Raw genomic sequence first — 22,045 nt, forward strand, 5'->3', positions numbered from 1 at the left:
GGTGGAACTGCACTGTTGTTGAGAGTGCAGTTTATTCGTATTCTATAGCTGTGTCTGTACAGAGTTTTGCTGTGTTTTGTTATTTCATTATAAAACCTGCACATGCTGCATGCTCTTCGGGGCCATTTGTGTTTGCGTTTTTGTACTACTGTCCACAAATCCCACATGAATTGGAGCCAGCAGCAGCAGCAGCAGCAAGTACGATGAGGAGAGCGGTATGATGATGTCTACGGTGTGTGGTGTGCGAATGTTCACCACTTGTATGTAGAACAGGCTTTTGATGTAGGTTCGGTCCTCGCTTTTTCGATTTACGCAAATTTATTGACCATTTATAGAGCGAGCCACATGTTTTTTTGTGGTAAGTGCTCGATGGTAGAGAGGGTGTGGGTTGTTGTTTCGAAAGCTGTTTTGAGTGTGAATAAAATAGGTTGCGCGGGGTTTTTATTTCTGTTGGAACCAAATATCCGATACAAAGTGCAACAATGCCAGCCTTCAAAGAATTTGTCTCCAATGCCAATGTCTATGATTGAAACGTTCTCTCACTAATGAGCTATAGTTCTGCTGTAAAACATGGTGTATCATAAAATTTTGAATTGTGAAAATAAATTGCCCTTTTACGAGCGTTTAAATCACGACTCTCCACTGCAACGCGACGTGTGCTTCAATGGAAGATATTAACACAACTAATTACAGGGACATTGTGCTGCTTGCTGGTTCTCTTTTCCAGCGCAGCCCAACGTCCGTAATCGCTAAGCACGTCCCATCAAAGGGTGCTTGGATGTATGACATCACTTCATTTGCCTAACTTCCCCGTCGTATATTTGGAAGAATAGTGGTATATGTGTTGTCCTCCTCTGCAATTGGACGACCGATTCTAAGCGTGATGCGGAAGTACTATTCACAGCTCACACGTGTTCCCTTTTCACCGTACAGCAACAGGGAAGAGGGGGAAAGGTGGCCACCTTCCAAAAGAAACAAAATGGATAGATTGAAGCGTCAGTGTCAGCAGCTCCATTTCCGATTCATTCTATTCTATTCTTGCGCTTCTTGCCAACTTCCAACCAAGAGAGAGACGGCCACGAATGGCAAATTGCTGTTCGTCCTCTAGGTGTGTAGTGTTGTCGAATGTGTGATACGTGGTACGTGAGTGGAATGCTTAAGTAGCAGCAGCAGCACAGCAGCATTTTATCAACTCCCAACCCAGTCCAATGACCCGCGGCGAGTTACATTTAGACCTCCTCTGCTGGCTCTCCGGAAATGGACGTACCCAACGTGTGCACCCTCTGAAGAAGAACAATGGTTTGTGGAAGAAGTGCTTGGAAAAAGGATTAACTTAGAAGGAAAAGAAGGGGAAAGAACATTTTAATCTCACTTTCAGAATGACAACTTCCTACTATTGGTAAAGCTTGAAGCATAAAGTCGTCGCGTTCTCTGCTGCTGCTGTTACCAGGTCTGGAATCTGGACACACCCTGTTGCAGTAACTTACGGGCCATCAACACACCCAAAACGCTGCCTGCCGCCTGCCCTATCACTATTATCAGCGAGCAGAGCCGATAAAGGTCACTGGTGGGGTCATAAAGCACACGGGCACGGAGTTCTTCCACGCAACACACACGCACAGAACGACTCATGGGCACGGGAGTTAATTTAATTAAAACAAATCGATACTAAATCCATTGTGCCCCGGTGTGTTTGTTTGGTGTTCAATGTTAGTGCGAACGTGAAATCAGTTCCACGAGCGGGGCACCTAAGAACTGGAGCCGTGTTTGCGTGTGTCAGAGCTTTACCAAGGCGCGTGTGTCGCATGTGCGCTGTGCTTACTTCGCGCGCGTTTGCATCACCTGTCTAGAGGGTCCATTTTTTTTTGGGTTGTGTGTCTCTCTACGACGACTGTGTCTGAATGTAGCCCAACGATTCTTGCAAGTTGTGTCCAAATGGTTTAAGGCACCTAACGGCAGGTGCTAATTGATTGGAGCACGTTTCGCGCTCTGTCTCTAGTGCCGCTGGTGAGTCGCAGTTAACAATTGCCAAACGTGTCTCTGGCGAAACCATTACCTCTAGGGGCTTGATTCTTTAGGACCTCCTCCCGGGAGCGGTTGTTGCAACGGTCGCCGCGTCGCAGAACACGACCAGCAATTGACCAATAGGTGCTATTAAAATGCAACCCAATCGTGTCCCAGCAGCGCGGACCAGCACGGCCTGGTTCTAACTAGGGCGAAATGATGCAACTTGCCCTGTACGCGCACTGCTTGGGACTGCAACTGATTAATTGCTGGTGCCGGAAACCTATCCCTTGAGGTCGTTTATGGAATGCAGTCTGCTATGGTGCTAGCAGTGCTCTCGGAGCGAAATTCCTCAATAGCTCAACTAACCAAACAGCAACAGCAGCGTCCGCCGGATGTACTTAGACGGCACGTTTATGCCATTAATTCACAATCCCCCCTACTGGTTGGACCTCAAGAAGCAAAGGCCTGTGGTTTCGGTTCTCACTAAAAAACAGTTCATTTTGTGATAATGGTCAACATGCGTGCATAATCGAACGGAGAGCTGTGTATCCCGCGTAGGTGGTGGTGGTGTATCTGATCCCGTAGCTGCTACAGTTTGTAACAGTTTACCTTTTCCCTGTTCTTTTGTTATTGTAGCTTACGGGCTGCTGCAATCGTGGTGCAATAAGACGATAATTTATGGCCACCTAGTGGTACGTTCGTGCGCTTCAATAATAGGGAGAGTAGGGAGTCTGTAATGAGTGTGGACCTCCTGGCGAGGGGGAATGGTTAGTATTGGCCCCGTTTTTTTTGGTGATGAACTGGAACTCTGGTGGTCTTTGATGTAGGTAATCGGATTTGCTGCCCGAGCTGTGTTACTGATTGGTAATCTGATTCAAACTTGAACGATCGGACGGGGGACGGTCTTGTGGGTAGTTATCAAGATTTTTGGCGCACTAAGCCAACTAGCACTAAAAGAATATCTATGAGCCCCCTTATGTGCGTGTTGCATTTCGAAATGAAACTTGTTGTTTCTGCTGCTACGGCCAGAGGATCGCTCTAACGAAAAGAATAAACTAAAATTCAATTTATGACGATCTAATGGACGACCACCAACCGGAGACTGTGACAGTGAACCCTTTTCTCTGGGGTTTCCCTTTTCCATGGTTAGCAGTGTCAGGATTTGCCTAGCATAACGGTACCACAGCCAAGGCCGGGAAACGATCTTAATGGTGTTTATTAAAATTTATGAAACCTCCCCATGCATGTGCTCCATGCGTCGCCGGATAAAAGTCAGATTTCTCTCTCTCTCCCTGCCTTGTCTCGCTTACGGGTTGGTGGCGGTGTTTCTACAACCCTTCTATAAGTCATAAATATAAAAAAAAACTATTCTCGCGAGACGGTGAAAACCACGATGACGGTCAAAAGTAGATAAGACGGTGAAATATGATAAGAATGCTCTTTGGTTGGTGTCTCTCTAGTGCATCTCTCGAGGCCGCCGGCATGAAATGGAGAATATCATCCTTTCGGAAAGGGCTATTTGTTGTTCCTACCTTAACGCGACCTGCTTTGCTTTATCGGTGCAGTGTGAAAAGGAATTAGAATTTATTTGCCCGCCGCAGGGTACTCTACAAACAGGGGTTTAATGTTTACGGTAGTATAGCATCTAGAACTATGTTTTGGGAGAAAGGTAAGAAACAACGATAAATCAAACCCGGTAAACGCCACTGGGAAGCTAATAAGCAGGCGAAGGGTAGGAAGATATCACGTAAAGGGAGTTAGATGGAAGATAGATTGGAATTGGAATTATCATCCTCTCTCCTTTAGAAAACCGAATGGAAGAGATTCAATTTTCCTCGCCCAAACGACCTTTAATCAATATTCTTCGGTTCGGGGATGGTGCGAAGGTGGTTTAAGTTTCACCTCGACCGAACAGGGAATGAATTATTAATCATGTGCCTGCCAGCCAGCCAGCCAGCCAGCCAGCCAAGCTCTACTTTCTGTACACCGGGCCATAGCGATTCCATTTTTGAATGAGCATTATTTAATCAGCAGAGCGAGCGATACGTTTATTAAGTGAAAACGTTATCAACCACGACGAGAGACAATGGCATGAACTAGGCCCACAGTAATTAGCAGCAGCAAGGGAAAGCTAATTGTGACTTCCTCATTATGATGGTGCATTGATGATGATGATGATGATGGTAGCATATGTATGCGACGAGACCCGTGCTGCAATGTTAGGACATTAAACTCGGCGATGGACTTTCAAACTAGAGAGAGAGAAGTTTCTCTATTGGCAATGTCGCACAAAAAGGGGGTCCATTACTAAAGTAATTTGATAGAATTAGATCAACCCCCCGACTCGTTCAACACACCAACTGTGGCATTTAAATGCATCTTCAGAACGTGTAATCGATCCTTTAACTTTAACACACGACACCCGGTAGAGCTCTGCAGTAGGAAAACGTCAAACTCCTCACCACTTACAATCTGCGGCTTAGTTGACATTTGCATAAGACACACCGTCGCTCGCTCCATCCCTTGCCCGAAGGAGAAGTTTAACTAGAGCTGAAAGTTATTACTTTGCGGATTTTGCTAGGGCTGTTGTTGACATCTTTCATCCTCCCTTCACCCTTCAAAGGGCGATGGTCGGGAGGTCAATAAAAGTTATATTTAGAGCTTTTGATTATCATCACAATGTAGAGAAGATGTGGGCAAGTATGACGATATCCGGACAACTTTTTCCTCCAATCTAATGTCTCCGTTTGACAGCGCGTGAAAGGCGCGCGCAACACCTTCTCCCTCTCCAACTCCTAACCCCCCCAGCCCAGAGTGTGATACTTCAGTATCAGTATTGCCACCGACGGGCGCCAAGACACACACACACACCGGAACCCCGAGGTAAAATATGGCGACAAGTGATCGTCGGGTCGGTTGTGCTGATTTCCTTTTCTGTGTTGCAAACTTTCGATAAACTCTCCACCTTCGTAGTTGTTTGCGAATGTTTGAAGAGCCTTTTGCCTTGTCTCCTCTTGTGTGCTGCGTTGGTGTGCTTCGTTCGCTTATCAGTACGGCGCGTTACGGCGTTGCTCTTGCTCTGCCGTGTGTGCCGTGAAAAGGCAAATTTGAGACTTGTTGGTTTGGTCAAACAGAAAGAAAGCCATCTCATCTTGGCAAACTGTTGTAGTAAGTTGGTGGTGGCGAAGCACACACACACACTCACCAAGCACGCCCTCTCCTCCAGTGTTTGTGCACTTCCTATTGTGCGGCAAATACAAACCAAGATACCTTCAATTTCTCGACAAGCAAAATCGACGTTGTTTGAGAAGTATTACCGAGCCAGAAGAAGGCGTCTTATTGTTTTCCACACTATAGTGTTTGCGGAAAGTTTTAATTGCTCTCGCGCGTGCTCGCTCTCTCGCACTCTCTCTCTCTTTTCTGGTGCTTGAATGATCGACTGCTCATCCATTCCCTTTGGGAGAGCCCTGCGAAGGGTTGTGTTTAACAAGCTAACTTTGGCCTGGTGCGCGCCCAGTTCCCCGAGAAGCACACACTCTTGGCAAGAGAAGTGCATGATTATGAGCTACCGGAAAAGATCTTTCGTCGGCAGCGCACTCGGAAAGGAAGTCATTTGGAAGAGTTTGGAAAATGTGTTACCAACTTTCGTGCAATTCTTCATGTGAAATAAGCGACCCAGCGTGCTGGTGGGTGGTACGTTGATGAATAGAAGCACAACACCGCATACGCCGATGATGGTTTATGTGTACTCTTCCCCCTAAGGGGCTATGTTGTGCTTAGTAGCAGCTTCTAAACACACACACACAAGAAGCTTTATTGGCAAAGTTGAGCCAGTTTGCGAGTCAGTTGTGATTGAATATTATGGAGCAGTAAATTGCTTGCCTTGTGTTTCCGTTCCTGTCTGCGCCGTTAGACAACACAAGGGCTGTCCTTTCTTGTAAAAGCACCCCCCCCGAAGGCTACCCCATATTATCTCCATTATCTGGCTCACGCTCGAGTAGTGGCATCCAATCCGGTGATGCGGCGTCTTAAATCGTTAACTCCCGATGGCTTACAAACACTATCGCTGTGTTTTAGCGCTGCCGGCCGGCGCAGGGCGACATAAGAAAGACAGTAGCAGCCACCAGGCCGCCGGTTGGTGATAACTATTTGCTGACTACAGTCGAACTCGGCTCATCCAATCGGAACATTTTCCTAAGGCATGATGGTGCATGGTGTCCCTTCTGTGACTGCTCGTCCGCCTCCGTCCCCCTCTTACATCTAACGGTCACGATCATTGATTTCTTCGGTAAATGGTGCACCGCGTTCTCGGTGCTTCTCGGTGTACCCCTACCCCCATCGAGCAAGTGCATCGACCAAAGAACCTTGAGCTGCATAGCAGACAAAGAGAAACGTACCACCAACCCGCAGCAGCGTTGGCACACACACACATCTAGCGTCTCAGTTATCGGCATCGTTTTGCCATTCGAAAAAGTCATAAATTTAATGTACCTTGCATCATCGACAGTGTGATGATGTTGATGGTGGTGTGCATCAGCATTATCGTGTATTCACTGTGTGGCAGCGAGCAAGAGCAACTCCCGAACAAAAAAGGCCTCGTTTGTGATAAGGAGTGAATGCATGGCGAGGGAGATGATGATTATTGTGTTCAATGACACAAATTCTATGTCGTAAGTCTTTTAACACCAACGGAATTGGCTGTGTTTGGTCGCTTATCAGTTCGTGCGGGGGGAAAGGTTATGTTGTACCTCAACAAAAAAGTCATTGATTTAAGAGAGATTGTAAACAGATAATCAAACCCGCATCAAATCCCCAATTCGGAGTCTATTTTAAATTAAGCCAACGCTTACTTTCTTGCCCAGGTTTCTTCTCACCCGTGTCTCGGCTTTTTTGGGAAAGTTTCGTTTCGCTTTCATGGTCCGCAATCGAAGCGTGTTACACCACCACCGCCATCTCGATGAAAGACCACTTTATGGGAAAGAGAATTGCTGCCGGCGGCAGGTTGGTGCTGCAGGTGATCAAGCTCCAAAAACCGCCACTAGCCAGCTTCTTCAGGGTGGTCCAAATGTGGAGATTTGCGCAAAGTGGAAAAATAGAAAGGGAATCTTTTCCTCCGTTGTTGTTGTGTATATTGAATAGTTTTGCTGTTGTTGTTGCCCTACTGTCCAACCAATTGAATAGTGTCTTACCCTCTTATTATTGCTTGGGAATTGGCCCCGATGGGATGGGATCTGCTGTCTGTCCCTCAGATGTCCAGTCAGGTGTATTAATCAAAATAAATAAATTCATCTTGATTTTCATTCCCGCTCTGTGCGCGTGTGCGGTACAGTTCCCTCTTCAAAAGTAAGATGAATTGTTGATGAACCGAAAACGAAACACACCGGCGCTGCTCTGTGTACTCAATTTAATTATTAGACTTTGCGTGGCAAAAGCACTTTCGTAACCGGAGTGAGAGGAGGAGATGGAGAATCTAACGCTCGAATCAAACGTGCGTTGCGTTCGTTCGCTTTTTGGAGAAGGTACGGTTTGGTTTCGCCGTCTTCTTTCTCAAGATGTGTATCTTCCACCTATTGTTGTGTGTTTTGGAAGTGTGCAATTAATTTTTCCCGATGCTCTCCAAACACACACACACATAAACACGCAGCCGGAGCAACACAAGAGGGGCCACTGGCGGGGGGGGTCCGTTATCTGTGCAATAAGCATAATGGAGGGCGCGCGCGGGGATGCGTCAGCAATCTTTCCTTCGATGTGTGTTTACATTACATCGTGTGTCTCTGTGAGTGATTGCAATTTTGTTCATTTATCTTGCGGGGAGGAGCTTGAGAGGGTGTGGTGCAGCTTTGATTATGACGACGGTGAGTTCGGTAGTCCTTAACATCGCGAATTCCATCACCCAATAAACCGCGTCTCCCCAGTAGCGATCATTCTTTTGTGACCGGGAAGGGGAGGTCCCGCGCGTAAAGACGTCGAGACCGGCAGACACTCTACAGGCAACGGTCGGTGGTGGGCAATGAGGCGTGCAGTAAATTCTTGTTGCTGCAACAACACATATCCGTAAATCATCGTGCCAATAACACGGCGCTGTTGTGTGTGTTCACGGTTCATTGGAGCAACCGTGGTTCTGGTTTACTTTCCCGCGTACTGACGCGGGTGGGTGCGATGGGACGTGCCTTCCTGGTTGAGGAAGAAACCTCACAAATTCACCGACCCAAAAGCGGTGGCCACAACACAACGCGGCCCCATAGAAGAGGTAGAAGCAAAAAGCGCTCCAATCTAACCCACCCTCTAATTGCAGCGCGTGGATGGATGGGCGCAAGTGTTAGTGCCCGTGTTTTGGTGTTGGCCACCGCGTCCACACGAAAGCATCGGGAAGCTTCTCCACTTATCATGCCAACGGTGTGTGTGTGCACGCGCGTTTTTCCCCCGTCAAAGTTTTCCGAGAGAGGGTAAGCCATAACACCACCCACAACGTGAGTGCCCAGCTCCCCAGTTGCTGGCCGTCGTCGGGTGGAATCGGTTCACTTTGTGGTGTGTCGTTAAGAGACGAGTAGAGTCGCGTTTTTTTTATCTTTTCAAGACGTCATATCTCGATTCCGCAATTGATAAGAGGCGAGGCGACGCGGAGTGTACTGTCATTACTCATCCCATCCCGGGGGAGTGAAGGCAGACAGTAATAGGGAGTGTTCAGTGTTCGTTAGACCGTTAGTGGGTTACAAGGCAGTTGAAAGGTTCTTGCGTATGTAAAACCAGCTCCCGCCATCAGACGGCTTCGTTCATACCACCGTGTGACGTCTGAATGTCGATTAGTAGCTGTCTGATAACAAACACCTCCCCGATAACGATCGTAACGTGCCCTGATAGGAGTGTGCTGTGTGTGTGCATGTAGCGTTACCACCGTCTGACGGAAGCGTTATTCGTCGCAGTTTGCATTGTTCACAAAATAATGTGATTAAAAATTGATCCAAAATCCACCGCTCGAGTGTGTGCTTGTGTGTGTGTGTGTGTGTGCGGAAGTTGTCCTTCAAACGTATTGATGTGCGCCGTGCTTCCACCCTCCTCTGAAACACCGCCAACGTGGCCTTGTGTGCGGCTCTAATGCACGTTACTAGACGTACTACTACTACCACCCCATCATCGTAACCTAGCATCAAAGTAGCAGCAGACACTACCATCACCTGTTGTTGTGTTGCTGTACCTGTGTGAGTTTGTGTGTGTGTTGCTAGGGTGGTGTTGCGTTAGGTGAAACTTTTCTCACCCGCCCTTACGAAATTGGGGCCCGTGTTAGTGATGTGAAGTTGCTGCTGCTGCGCGCCTCCCAATAATAGTATTGGTGTGCCTTTTGCCTCGTTACAGTCTCGCAGTTTCCAAAGCTTTCAAAATTCCGCTACAAAACAGTGCGCCGTGTGTGCTGTTCCTCCCCACCCAGTTCCACATCGCGGTTTGCGTTTTCCTTGCTCAATTTTCGTGCGCCTCTTGTGTGTGTGGTGTGGCGTACTAGCGCGCGAGAGTGTGTAAAAAGTGTGTTGAAAATTCAACCATCTTCCTCCCATCTTATTTGTAATTTGCCGCCGCCGCGCTATGCTTCAGCCGCTTTTGGAGCATACGGATGGCGAAAAGTGAAACAGTGTGTGGCCACCTTGCTGCGTACAATTAGGTCTTCTTCTTTGGGTGTAGCGTGTGTGTGTGTCTGTGTGTGTGGCCGGATAAGTGCCCGTGTATTATTTCCGTTATCTCTCCCGGGGCGGACCGTCCGTCCATCCGCCCGTGAGGTCCATCCCGCGAGGTGGTTGTTGTTTATTTTTCAATCGACCTGAATCATCCCCGGCGTTTCGTTTGTTGCTGCTGACGCCGGTTTGGCCGACAGTTTCGCAGCAGCAGCAGTCCCATATTTTCCCTTTCGATTCAACGAGACCGTAAAGAAAGTGGTAATTAGGGAACGAAAAAGCAACACTCTCTTTGGTGCCCTACAGAACTAGATCGGGATATAGGGTGTATGTGTGTGTATAACGCACAGTCACGCTTGTAACGCGTAACGGGCCGCTCGATCATACCGAGTGTCGAATGAATCAGCTGTCAAACACGATCGGTAAACAATGGATAGCAACTTCTTTAGAGTCGTTCCGGTGCATCACAGGTACGGTGTTGTCTTTGTCCTACGGCTTGGTGTAAAAGTTGCTTGAATTAGTGTTATTTGTACAGTTTGTTTGTCCTCGTGTTAGAATGCAATTGAAGATACTACTACTAATACTACCAGCCTGTGTATGATAATTCCACGGTCAATATTCGCTCGTAGCGAATTATAATCCCCATATAAGGGGTTTAATCTCTATGACGTTATCACCCCAGCGTTGTTGATGATGATGATGATGATAATGTGGACGATAAGGTTCTTCCCAAACGCTTCGACCTCTGATTTGGCGATGGAGGAATTCCTGGGATTTTCCCACCCTAATCGACCCGATGTCGTGAGCACATTTTGCACAGGGCTTTACTGAGTGGGTTGGGAAGTGCCCCAAGCGCCATGCAAGTCGTGAGCTTTGTTTCAACGTCACACACACGTCATGATTGTCTACTTGAAGAGGTCTCATAAACCATTTATTACTGGCAAATGTGAAGTAGTCCAATGTTTAATTGAGGACGCAAATGCTTGGAAAGTTCTGCTTCAAACGGGTTTATTATTGAAGAGTTAGAAATTGTGCCAATAATTCCAGCAAGGAGCACAATTCGCCTCTTTGTCGTTTACAATGCAATGACGAAGTTCTTTCCAAAACCATTCAATTGAATGAAGTTGGTTGTTTTTTTTAATTATTAAAAATGAATATATCAGATGGCTCAGCATTCAACACATCCTCTGGAAGGCTCTAGAAGTCCAATGAACTTCTACTTCTCCTCAAAATCGTCCATTATGATGAGTTCATGACTGAGTGATTAATTTCCCTTCAACTGGAACTCCTCCAAAACAATCCATCCCTAAGCTTAAGGTGTCAACCGCACCACATGAATCACCCTTTGACGAGACACAAAAGGGTCAACGGTCAAACACACATTGCACAATGGGAGGACCTTCACGCTATCGTTGGTGACAACAAGTAGTATGCTCTCTACCCTTTACAAAGCGTTGATATTAATCCTTACTTAAGCCCAGCATTCTATGGACGTGATATCGAGCTCTCTTGTGTCTGCACCACACATACAGGCAGGTGTGTTATCGTCATGATAAGAGTGGATCGTGCAGCGAAAGTTTTGTAATATCCAAAGCACACGACGCTTACTGACGCTATAATTGCGACACGTGTGTGACGGTTTAACAGGCAGCGCGTCCAGCCACAACATCGTAATTGAGTTTGGTTGACACGTGTCCATAAATTTACAGCACAACTTTTCTATCAAAAATGCCTGCACAGCTGATACATCAAAAGGCAAGACATTCCATCACTGCAGCAAAACAAGTATTCCAGTTTGCAAATGACGCCTCCAACCACCCCTTTTTGCCTTGCCTTCATCGCCGTAGATGAGCATGAAAAGCTCAATTTGATTGCGACCGACCACAAAACACCGACCGAAGCATCTAGCCTGGGGATTGGCAGCTCATCGGACACAAGCCGTGTGTGTCCGTTTGCGGAACAAATTAAATAGATATGCATATGTGTGTATATTCGTCGTCCACCTCGACGCGCCTGTGCCGCCGGTGTGACGGTGCTGACGACAGCATTAGGCTGGTTAGTTTTGGAATAGAACGACCGTGTGGCTACGCTCACTTGACTGACGTGTATGGTTGCCGTCCGGCATTCTAGTGTGCTTCTCTAGCGCGAATGGACACGTTTTTGCGCTGTCCAGTTTCACATGTGCTCCTCGTGAACTCTCCCTTCGGGTGTGGAGTAGCACTCGGGTGGAGAGATTCATCCCACACTGCCGCGTGCGTGTACCTCTCTACCATTTGTCTACGGAACTTTGGGCTGGAACTAGAAACTTCGAGCGCCACCTCTTTTAATTATATATTCCGCCGGGGATGCAAACTAAGAGAGGAGAGCTTTTGGTTTTATTAATGGAACTAAAATAAAAATCCTCACAACGAATAATTAAGATAAGCAAACGGAATCGGAGGGTTTATTAAACTTTTTTTGTTGAGAATAAAATTCGATTCGAAAAGAAACTACCTTTCGAGAAGGATAGAGAAACAAGCCACCGATGGTGTTGTGGTGGTGGTGGAGTCAGGAATTCGGAGGCAAAAACAAACAAATTAATCGAAATTGGCATGTTTATCGCAAATTGGTATCAAAATGTGTCTCTTCTCTACCGTGATTCCGTCTTGTAGCGGCGCACAGAAATGTAAATTCGCATCACGATCGATTCGTTCTCTACCCCTGGGCCGTACATTCGGAATGGTTTTCTGATGCTGTGGGGTTGGACCACGCGGTACAGAACATTCTTATCTCTCTACCAAAAGCTTTTTCACTGTGTTTGTGTGTGTATGTGGGATGTTCTTTTTCCCTTTTTTTTGTTGAGGAGCTGTACCAGAAAAGCATTCTCTCTACTTCCCTCTGTCTCTCTCGTCAAGGCAGACGACACACCAGAGCGCCACGGTACGCCACGACCAGAAAGGTCCAAAAGGCGCAAAAATCCATGCTCATGTTTTATTCAATTCAAGGATTTTCGGTTCGTTTCGAACTAGTGGGAAAGGGGGGTAATAAAGGGCGGCAAAAATCACCACTTATGTTAACACAAAAGCTCTCGCGCGCGGCACCGGCTGCAGTGGATAAAATGTTGACTAAATAAAAACGTTGTTGCCGTCCGTCCCGTGCGAAGGTAATTTTTCCTATTTGATTTCCATCCTACCGGTGAAGCGGTGGTGGTGAAGGTAGTTTATGCTGTCGAAAATTAAATTGAAGCATAGATTAAATGAGCAAACCAGGTGGAATATTGTATATATCTCTCTCTGCAAACTCTGCAAGCTGTGTTTTGTACACTTTTGGCGTAGTAAATGTGCGAAACAGCGCCGCAGTACGTGTGTGTACATCTTGATTGGGAAGAGAAAGCCTCAGCAAAAGGGAACAACACACACACCAGCGTGCTATTGGCATTCATCCTAGAGCAGCTTTTCTTCTTCCTTTCCGTTGGAATGCTATTTAGATGAATTATAAATTATCACCGAAACGGAAGCGTGTCTCACTTGCACAACTTCACACGCGGCCGGGGGTGGTGGTTTAGCAGTGTTAAGAGGGGAGGGAAATTTGGTCACGGTTCCCCAGGCCGTGCCGATACGGAATCCTTGCAAGTGCTTGGCATTTCGTGGGAAAATTTCGAGTTTCTCTAACCAGCGGGGATGGAAGGATGAAGAAACCCCAAAAATGGCGCACTCTCAACGGTTCTGTGGCTGCGGCTGCCGTGCCGTGACTAGGAGCTACTGAGCTGAGCGGGAAATAGGTATATAAATCAAAACTTCAAAACGCTGTGTGTGAGTGTGCCTGCTGCGTTGCCACGCTTGGTTGAGTAGTGCGCGAAATTCTTACGAGAATGTTCCCTTGGGAACGAAAGCATTCAATGGGGAGGATCCTGTGAGGAACGGCGTTGTGGGCTAATAATTTCGTTTTTATGGGAGTTATAATGCTTGCCCATGTATATATATTGGTGAAGTTCTATGCATTATAGCGAACTGCTAAGGACGCGTCCAGTAATGATGTAATTATAGTTTATCCACGATCACTTGAATCAATGATCAGCTAACGATGGGGAGCGTCTGAGACACGCGCCGAACGAATTAGGGAACCAATTAGTTGTATCGGTAATGAACGCATTAAAACGCAAGAATGGTAAGAATATCTCATCGTAATTATTGCTTCCCGTCTCTCTGCAACCCGCCCCAACCCCCCGGGGACACGTCCAACGTTCGCACGTGTATCCGTTGCCCACTCGGAGAAGGAGTGCTCTTGTTTTGGCAACTGGCAACTGCAGTTTATTGCCAACATACTTCACTCCAAAGTGTTTATTTATTCCCCACTCTACCCAGATGCGTACCAGAAGTGTAGTGCTGCTGCATGCCTGATCTCACGTGACATATCGGTTGGAGTTTGCGGAGTAATTCCGCATTCCACACCCTCTTTGCTTTCTCTCAGCATAAAACTGCCTGCGGCGGTGCCTTATGCTGCGTGCGATGATGTGTTTCGGTTCGATTTTCCCACAGCAAATGTCTACCAACTCTTGGCCGGGCATTTCAAGTAGCTTAGGTACGACGATCGGTCTGCAGCGTCTGAGTTATTCTAGAAGAGTGGAGCTTAGAGCTCTCGAATGCGTGACGTTGGTGTCAAACCGGAGCGATATAGTTTATGAGTGGATTATTAGTTTCGTTCCCACCGTTTGCGTTTGAACAAGGGTATTGAAGCCATTGGAAGAGAGGGCGCAAACCCAGCTCTCACAGACATATGAGAAACAAATGACCCATACGGTCCCAGATCAGACGTTCCAATCGCTCGTTGGGGAGGTAAGGTACTTGTTTCTACTCTAGACTTGCACTGTTTACTCACACAGGCCAGCATTAATGCCTGGTACGATTTATGCTCTTTACGCGTGCAAATTGTGACAGGATTTATGCAAATAGTTACAACGAATTTCATCCCACTTTCTCCCTCCTTCCTCCCCCCGCTTGTGCGGGTACTTCTTTTGATAAATTGGACAGATGTCGCCGACAACTGAGCACTTTTTGCAACTTCTTCCCCGATTCTTAAACGTACGAAATTTGCATGTGCAGTGTTCTCCAATGTTGTGCGGTGATCTCACACACTGTGTGCTGGTGTGCTTGCGTAACTTGCATCTCAGCACAGTTGTGGTTGTTGGGTATGTGCGTTTGCGTCTTTCTGTTGCGCTTCATCGAACAGTGTGTGCTTGCGTTGAATGCCAAGCAGCAGTTGAATGCGCGCAACTACTGCTAGAACCGGTTCAGAAGCCCGACCGGAAAGAATCGGTGGTGGGCTTTGTGTGCAGCCAAGGGTCGGGTTTTCTTGTCTCGATACGATCTGCATCATCGATACGATCGGAAAGGGAGTAATGGGGGGGGGGGGGCAAACTATTTGCACGATCAATTACAAGTATCAGCTTACCGCACGGCTCTGTAGAACAGGTCCCTAGTAAGGGAATGATGTTCTGGTGGATGTATTACCTGTGGTTTTCTTGTTAGTTGACTTGCTTGTGATGTAACACAAATTCCACATAACCCACTGTGTTCTTAGCATCTGGGGCGTCCTACATGTGCCGTCATACCAAGGTACGCGTACAACCAACTGGAAAGTGAAAACGCGCTAGTGCTCTAGAACGCTTGGAATTGGAAAATATTGTTCTAGAATTTCTCGAGGAAAAACATTGAACTACTACACGCACTTGAGAACAATAAATCAGCAAATTCCGATCCCAGCTTGTCACACATTCTCCGTAGAGTTAAAAGTAAACAAATAATTTTATGTTTTCAACGCTCTTATGTGTGTAGAGATCTACACGTGGAATGCGGGATCTGTTGTTTTGGTTTGCATCTCCCAAACTATCACGCCGTCTGTGCCCCTATGTGGTATTCCCCTGTGAAGGAAACAGGGTAACGAACTACAGCAGCAGAAGCAGTTCGTCATCATCCCCCTGGGGAACGTCCAATAGGGTTCCCCCCCGTGTGTGTGTGTGTGTGTGTGTTGAGATTCTATTTCGACTTTTGCTCTCCCTTCCAGTTATCATCACTGAAATGCTGATGAGGTTCTATTTTTGGAACATAATGATTTATACTCGTCTGTGTGTCCTCGAAGGGTCTCGCGAGCGATCGAGTGGGAAGAACGGAGCCCGTGCATTGAAGTTTTACCGAGCGCGTGTACTTGGGCTGGCTACCCTTTCGTGTTCCTTCCGGTATGTGCGTATGGGTCGTGGGCGCGCGCGTAGGCTTTGCATTGCAGCTGCAATAAATCAAAGTTGGCCACAAAAGATACCCTGGAAACGGAAAGAGTTGAAGACGAGCTGCGTTCTTTGTGGATCTTGTGTTTTTCTACCTCAAGAGTTGGTTGATGAGACACATACAAAATATTATAATCTTGATTTGTTCTCAAAGAATTGCAAAACCAAATATTTAGATTCCCTTGTGATATGCCGTTAATTGTTAGGTTTTAACTAATTTCCGAAGATCGAGGCGATGGCAGATTCAATCAAGAGACTCTAACGAGAGAGTGACCTTCTACACGCACCGGTAACTAATGTGCTAATTGGTCACTTTTCATAATCTTTTGAATAACGGAGCGACAATTTAGTCATCTGCCGGAAGACAAAATTTCGTACCCCAGCGATCGTGACCTTGGCAAGCTTCACCATTGTTTCTCTTCCGTCAGATAATTGCTGCTTCTGTTACGGCGAAAGTGTGTGTTTGTGTGTGTGTTTGGGATACCCCTCCAACTCCCCGCTTGTTGCACCTCCACTGCGCGGGTCAGTTCTCACAAAACGCACATCAGCAGCAACATTGTTTTATAAACGCACGTTTTTTAGCTGCGGGTTGTGTTTGTTCTTGCGTTGGTGTACCGTTTTGTGTAGTACCAGTGTGACGAACGGGGATTTTAGTGACCTTCCGGACAACAACATCACACCCAGCACACAACCGTGTACTAATGGATTGCACTCAGCATCATCAGTTTACGATGGCGGGATATCACACGCCGTTATGTTCGCAAATGGACCTGTGATGAAGGTCTTGCACAGGTCTTTTTCTCCTTTTGTAACAGTACTCCGTACTGCTGAAAGTAATCTTTTAAGCGTACGTTACCTTGCGCGAAGATTCAGTCGCAGTGTCGGAGTTGTTGCATAAATCCCTTTCTCGCCGGTTTCGGGTTGGTTAGCATTTTACTACCTTCATAAATCCCGCCACCCAACCAAGTCGAATGGTGGAAATGTAACCCTTAACCCTTTTGTCGCTATGTCAGCGAACCTGAAAAAGGTAACCCAGGGGCTGGAGGGAATTCCCGGGATTTGAGGTGTTTCTTTGATTCCCTTTTTTTCTACACATAAAAGAGCACCATGTGTGATTCAGCTGAGAAACGACACGTGTCTTGTGCAGTATGAATGCTTATGCGACAGCCGGAACGAAGCGGATAGGGTTAGATAACTTCCTCTTAACGGTTGGCATTAACGCGTTCCCCCTTGTGAATTGAACTGTATTCAAAGTTGGTGGAGCGTAATGTCGCTGCTTCTTTGCCCCAGCCGTTCTCTAATGTCCTGTTTCTTTCTTCCATTTCCTTGCAGATCAATGGGAATTCTCTTACCTCCAGTGTCGCAGGTGACCAACAATCGCATCAACATGACCCAACATCACCGAAATCGAAGTTTAGATAGTGCACTGCAACGAATACCGGAGGTACGCCAGTGTATAGTCTCGCCGAATCTCCCACTGAATTATACTGAAACCCCACTCTCTCTCTCTCCATCTCATTCTATCTTCCTACAGGTGGAAGTGTCCTCACCGAGCGCAGAGTCAGAAAACACACTGCACTGCACGAACGGCATACTGACCGGTACGATGTGCAGCAAAATCATCCAATCCTCTTCCACCAATCCGACCAACACGCCGAGCAACAGTGGCCGTGGCATTAGCTCAATGTCCCTTACCGCCGGCTCGGGCAAAAGTGGTTCCAACGGCAGCGAAGCGGATGCCGACACGGTTGTTACAACAGCAGCTGCCTCAGCAACAAACAGTACGACGCATCATCATCATCAGCCCAGTCGGCAACAGATGAGCAGAAAGGTGGATCTTCTAGAGCAAGGTATGGAACTGTTGCGATCTCTTGTGGTTGTGCCAACAGTAATAGTTAAACTGTAATGTTTCGTCTAATTTGCCCCCCCGTACTAGGTGCCACATTGAGGACACTGAAGGGTAGTCATTCCAATGATGCTGAAACGATCGTAAACTCGATCGTAAAGGACAGTGACAGCAAAAAGCGTGAAGATCTAACGAGTCTCGGATCGGATGACTCTGGTAAGTGAAGCTGATTTGGTGGGGAGTACACTTACCATCCAGCGGATTCTAACAACAACCTTTCCACCTCTTTGCTCTTGATAATAGGCATCATTTGTGGCTCGGAGCCTGATCACACCTCGTTGACGCGGATCCGGCGATCACGCGAGAGCCTAGACTCGGGCGAGATCGATCCATCGGAGGAAGAGTGCATCGAAATATTGGAGACCACGTCCATGGAGGAAGAGTATCGGATGCTTCAATCCGACCTGTGCTTCTATCCTACGGCCATGGACCGAACGGCGAAAGAAGACGGAAGCGACTCGGACTCGAGACCGCTTGACAACTGCATCGAGCAGCCGCCGGCGCATCAGTCTACCCTAACGTCCGCGAACAACGCCGGTCCGCTGAGTGACAAAGTGCGCTACCGGCAACAAAACATGACCCGTGCCGCCATCATGCTCGAGAAGCTGTTCGTTCCGATCAACTACGGGGACGGAGAGAATGCAGCAGCGGTTGATGGCAACGGCGGCAGTAGTCTCGGCAACGAGGAAGACGAAATGCTTTCTCATCCAGATGCCGCGACACCGATCGTTTCGGAAGGCAAAAGTCTGACGACGCCTACGAACGTCGTGACACCGACGGGTCCATCCTTCTCGCAGCAGCAGCAGCAGCAGTCTGCTGCTTCCACCAACGTGCCAAGTACGGCGGCGGTCAGTCCGAGCGACGCATCCAAGCCCGCCACCAACGATCCACCCAAGGCAGACCAGAAGAACGAGGTAATGTTTCGCAATTTTTTCGGCGCAACCAAGAACGCCATCTTCCGGACAGCGCAAAGCATCATCGATAATCACGAGAAGAAGCATGCGAAGCAGCGAGAAAAGCAGGCAGCAACGACGAGCGCCACGACCCCGGACGATGCTGGTGCGGCGCCGGCCGTGGGTGGAGCAGCATCCGGTGGGACTACGGCATCGTCGACCAGTACGGTGAAATCCCCAACGGAGCTGCTAAGAAAGCGAGAGTTTGGCAGCATGTTTGCGAGAAGCAGCAACAGCAGTAAACATCATCATCACAACCAGCAGCAGCCAGCAAGCAGTAGTAGTGCCGTCACACCGACCGCAACCACGACGACAGCCTCAGCGTCGATGGAATTCGACACGACGTCCTCCTCGACGGAGAGCGGCAGCAGTCAACTGAACATTCCCAAAGCGTCACTTTCGAAATCGTCCTCGACTGCTTCACTGAAGGTAGTGCCGGGTGTGGCGGTGGCCGCAGTTCCATCGATTAGTAGCACCGCCGCTTCGTCGTCCTCCTCCTGCGTGGCACCTTTCTCCAGCAGTGGACCACGCGACGAGTCGCAGATCCGCACCGAACGAACGGGACAGAGCGGACTGTTGCGCTTCTTCGAGTCGCCCGTCTTTAACATACACTTTGCCGTGCACTATCTGTTCTACTCGAAGGAGCCGGGTGTGCTGAGCTTCATCGGCAACAAGATCTTCAGCTTCCCGCACATCGAGGTGGACCTGTACATCCCGCAGCTGATCGTGATGTACATGCAGATCGAGGAGCTGTCCGAGGTGCTCGACCCCTACCTGGTGTACCGGTGTCGGCAGTCGGTGGACTTTTCGCTCAAGTGCGTGTGGCTGCTGGAGGCGTACAACTTCAACACGGAGATGCTGAGTGGCGCTGGGAACAGTATCCGCAAGCATCTGAGCTTGCTGCGCGAGCTCTACCCCAAGCGGGAGCGAGTGAAGCTAGCAGCGGCTGCGGCCAACAATGCACCCATCATCACCACAACCGGCAGTGAACTGCTGGCGACCGGGAACGATCCAACGCTGCAGGCACATCCAGCGCTGTCCGCCGTGCGCAAGACGCATCATCGATCACAGTCCGATGCTACGGGTATGATGGGACTGCTGGCACAACATCACCACCATCACCACGCTCTTCATGCCGCACCACTGCCCGGTGGAGTGCCCGGTCCGAGCAGCAGAACTCCGGTGTGTCTCGGCGATTTGAGCACAGGCCGTGCATTCGACAATGGATGCGTGTGCTTCGAGTCCGTCCGCGGCACGGTGAACGATCTGCTCGGCCAGCAGACGGTGTGTTCCTGCGGCGCACCCAAGCTAGCGCCCGAGAAAGAGTTCATGAAGGCGCTGATCGACATCGGCAAGATGCTCACCTGTCTGCAGACCAAGATCGAGAAGACCTCCCGGCTGCGCATTCTGCTCAATCTGATCAACAAGAATCTGCCGGCCCGCGTGTGGCTGCCGCTGCACTCCGAAACGCCTCACCATGTGGTGCGCATTACCGAGGAGAAGACGGCCGTCCTCAACTCGAAGGACAAGACGCCGTACATCATCTACGTGGAGGTGGTCGAGGTGCAGGACATCTACACCTCGCCCGTCATCCCGAAGATGATGCCGACGCTGCGGCATACCAAGAGCGAGGAACGGCTTGACAGCAGCATCAGCGCCAGCGCACTGAACGGCGACGAAGCTGGCAGCAACCCCAGTAAGACTGAACAGACCACGGCCTGCCAACAAACGGGCGATGAGACTGCTGCTGCTGCTGCTGCTCCACTACCGGCTGCAGCTGCCGCTTCGCTAGCGGCGTCACGAAGCAGACACAGCAAACTGTCCGAGTGCTCGGTGGACAATGGCGGTAACGGTGGCAACGGCGGTGGCAGCATGATGGAGCTTGGGCTAACCGAGGACGACGTGTGGTCGCAGGAGGACGACGAAATCACGGCCCAGTATCTGAGTCTCACGAAGATGTCCAGCGACCGGGATGCGATATCGCAGTTCTCTGTCGATTCCTACGACTCGCGCGACCATCGTAAGTGTATTGATGGTTGTTTGTGGTTAGCTTGCTTCTTGGCGCAAACCTAACTGTTGGTTTTATTCTATCGTTCAGATACTCCGGCCCTGTTTAACATCGGCGAGGTGAAGAAGCGTCATTGTGCCAACCTAAACTCGGAGAATGCGAAACCCTTCAGCAATGATCCGTCGGATCCATCCGCTGCGGCGCTTAAAGTATGTATACATTGCTTGTTTATTAGAAGGAGTTACAACAGTAAGTAACTGATTTGTTCTTTACTCGCCCATTCTAGGAACCGTGGCACGAAAAGGAGAAACAGATCCGAAACTCATCACCGTACGGACATCTGCAGAGCTGGAGGCTGCTCTCTGCGATCGTTAAATGTGGCGATGATCTACGGCAGGAGCTGATGGCCACGCAGTTACTGCAGGTAAGCAGCGATATAACCTCAAAACTAAATTCAACCTGCTTTAACGCTTAACCACGCTCTACCCTGTAGATGTTCAAGCTGATCTGGGAGGAGGAAAAGGTTGGCCTCTGGGTGCAACCGTACCGGATCGTCTGTCTGTCGAACGATTCTGGGCTGATCGAGACGATCGTCAACACCGTTTCGCTGCACCAGATCAAGAAGAACTCGAACAAAAGCCTGAAGGACTACTTCATCGATGAGTTTGGCGACGTGGAGACGGTCGCGTTCCGTCGGGCGCAGCGTAACTTTATGCATTCCTGCGCTGCCTACTGTCTTATCTCCTATCTGCTGCAGGTGAAGGATCGGTAAGTTTGCTACCAACAGGCGAGATGGTTGTGTGTGTATGTGTGTGCTTATGTGTTATTAACGTTTTCCTTACTCCAGACACAACGGTAACATCCTACTGCATTCCGATGGACATCTGATCCATATCGATTTTGGGTTCATCTTGAGCATATCGCCGAAAAATTTAGGTAAATATCACCGACCACAAAACGACTTGTAGTTTTTCGTGTTGGTCACGTAGCTAATGCCTGATTTCTACTCCTTGCTCTTCTACACCAGGCTTTGAACAGTCACCGTTCAAACTGACGCCCGAGTTTGTAGACGTGATGGGTGGCCCCGAGTCGGAGCTGTACTGTGAGTTCAAGTATCTGCTGCTCGATGGACTGAAAGCGGCCCGCAAACACATGGACCGCATCATCAACATTGTGGAAATTATGCGAAGCAGTAAGTTTTCTATCACTCTCTCTCTCTCTCTCTCCTAACACTCACCTTGTTCTCGT

General features: G+C 48.5%; 1 protein-coding gene across 4 annotated transcripts in view; it reads left to right on the top strand.

Annotated features, from left to right (window-relative positions):
- LOC1269716 (phosphatidylinositol 4-kinase beta) overlaps positions 1 to 22,045 on the top strand; it is a 95,709-nt gene that overhangs the window by 70,391 nt on the left and 3,273 nt on the right. For 3 of the 4 annotated variants that reach the window (XM_061645581.1, XM_061645582.1, XM_061645583.1), the window contains exons 4-12: positions 17,263 to 17,374; positions 17,465 to 17,780; positions 17,867 to 17,992; positions 18,080 to 20,809; positions 20,888 to 21,006; positions 21,084 to 21,221; positions 21,291 to 21,565; positions 21,645 to 21,733; positions 21,825 to 21,989. In XM_061645581.1, the coding sequence (XP_061501565.1) occupies positions 17,263 to 17,374; positions 17,465 to 17,780; positions 17,867 to 17,992; positions 18,080 to 20,809; positions 20,888 to 21,006; positions 21,084 to 21,221; positions 21,291 to 21,565; positions 21,645 to 21,733; positions 21,825 to 21,989 (4,070 nt within the window). Of the gene's footprint in view, positions 1 to 8,500; positions 10,142 to 17,262; positions 17,375 to 17,464; positions 17,781 to 17,866; positions 17,993 to 18,079; positions 20,810 to 20,887; positions 21,007 to 21,083; positions 21,222 to 21,290; positions 21,566 to 21,644; positions 21,734 to 21,824; positions 21,990 to 22,045 lie in introns of those variants that run through there. The other variant, XM_061645585.1, reaches the window with a different exon arrangement.

The sequence above is a fragment of the Anopheles gambiae genome, chromosome 2, assembly GCF_943734735.2.
Source record: "Anopheles gambiae chromosome 2, idAnoGambNW_F1_1, whole genome shotgun sequence".
Taxonomy (NCBI): Eukaryota; Metazoa; Arthropoda; class Insecta; order Diptera; family Culicidae; genus Anopheles; species Anopheles gambiae.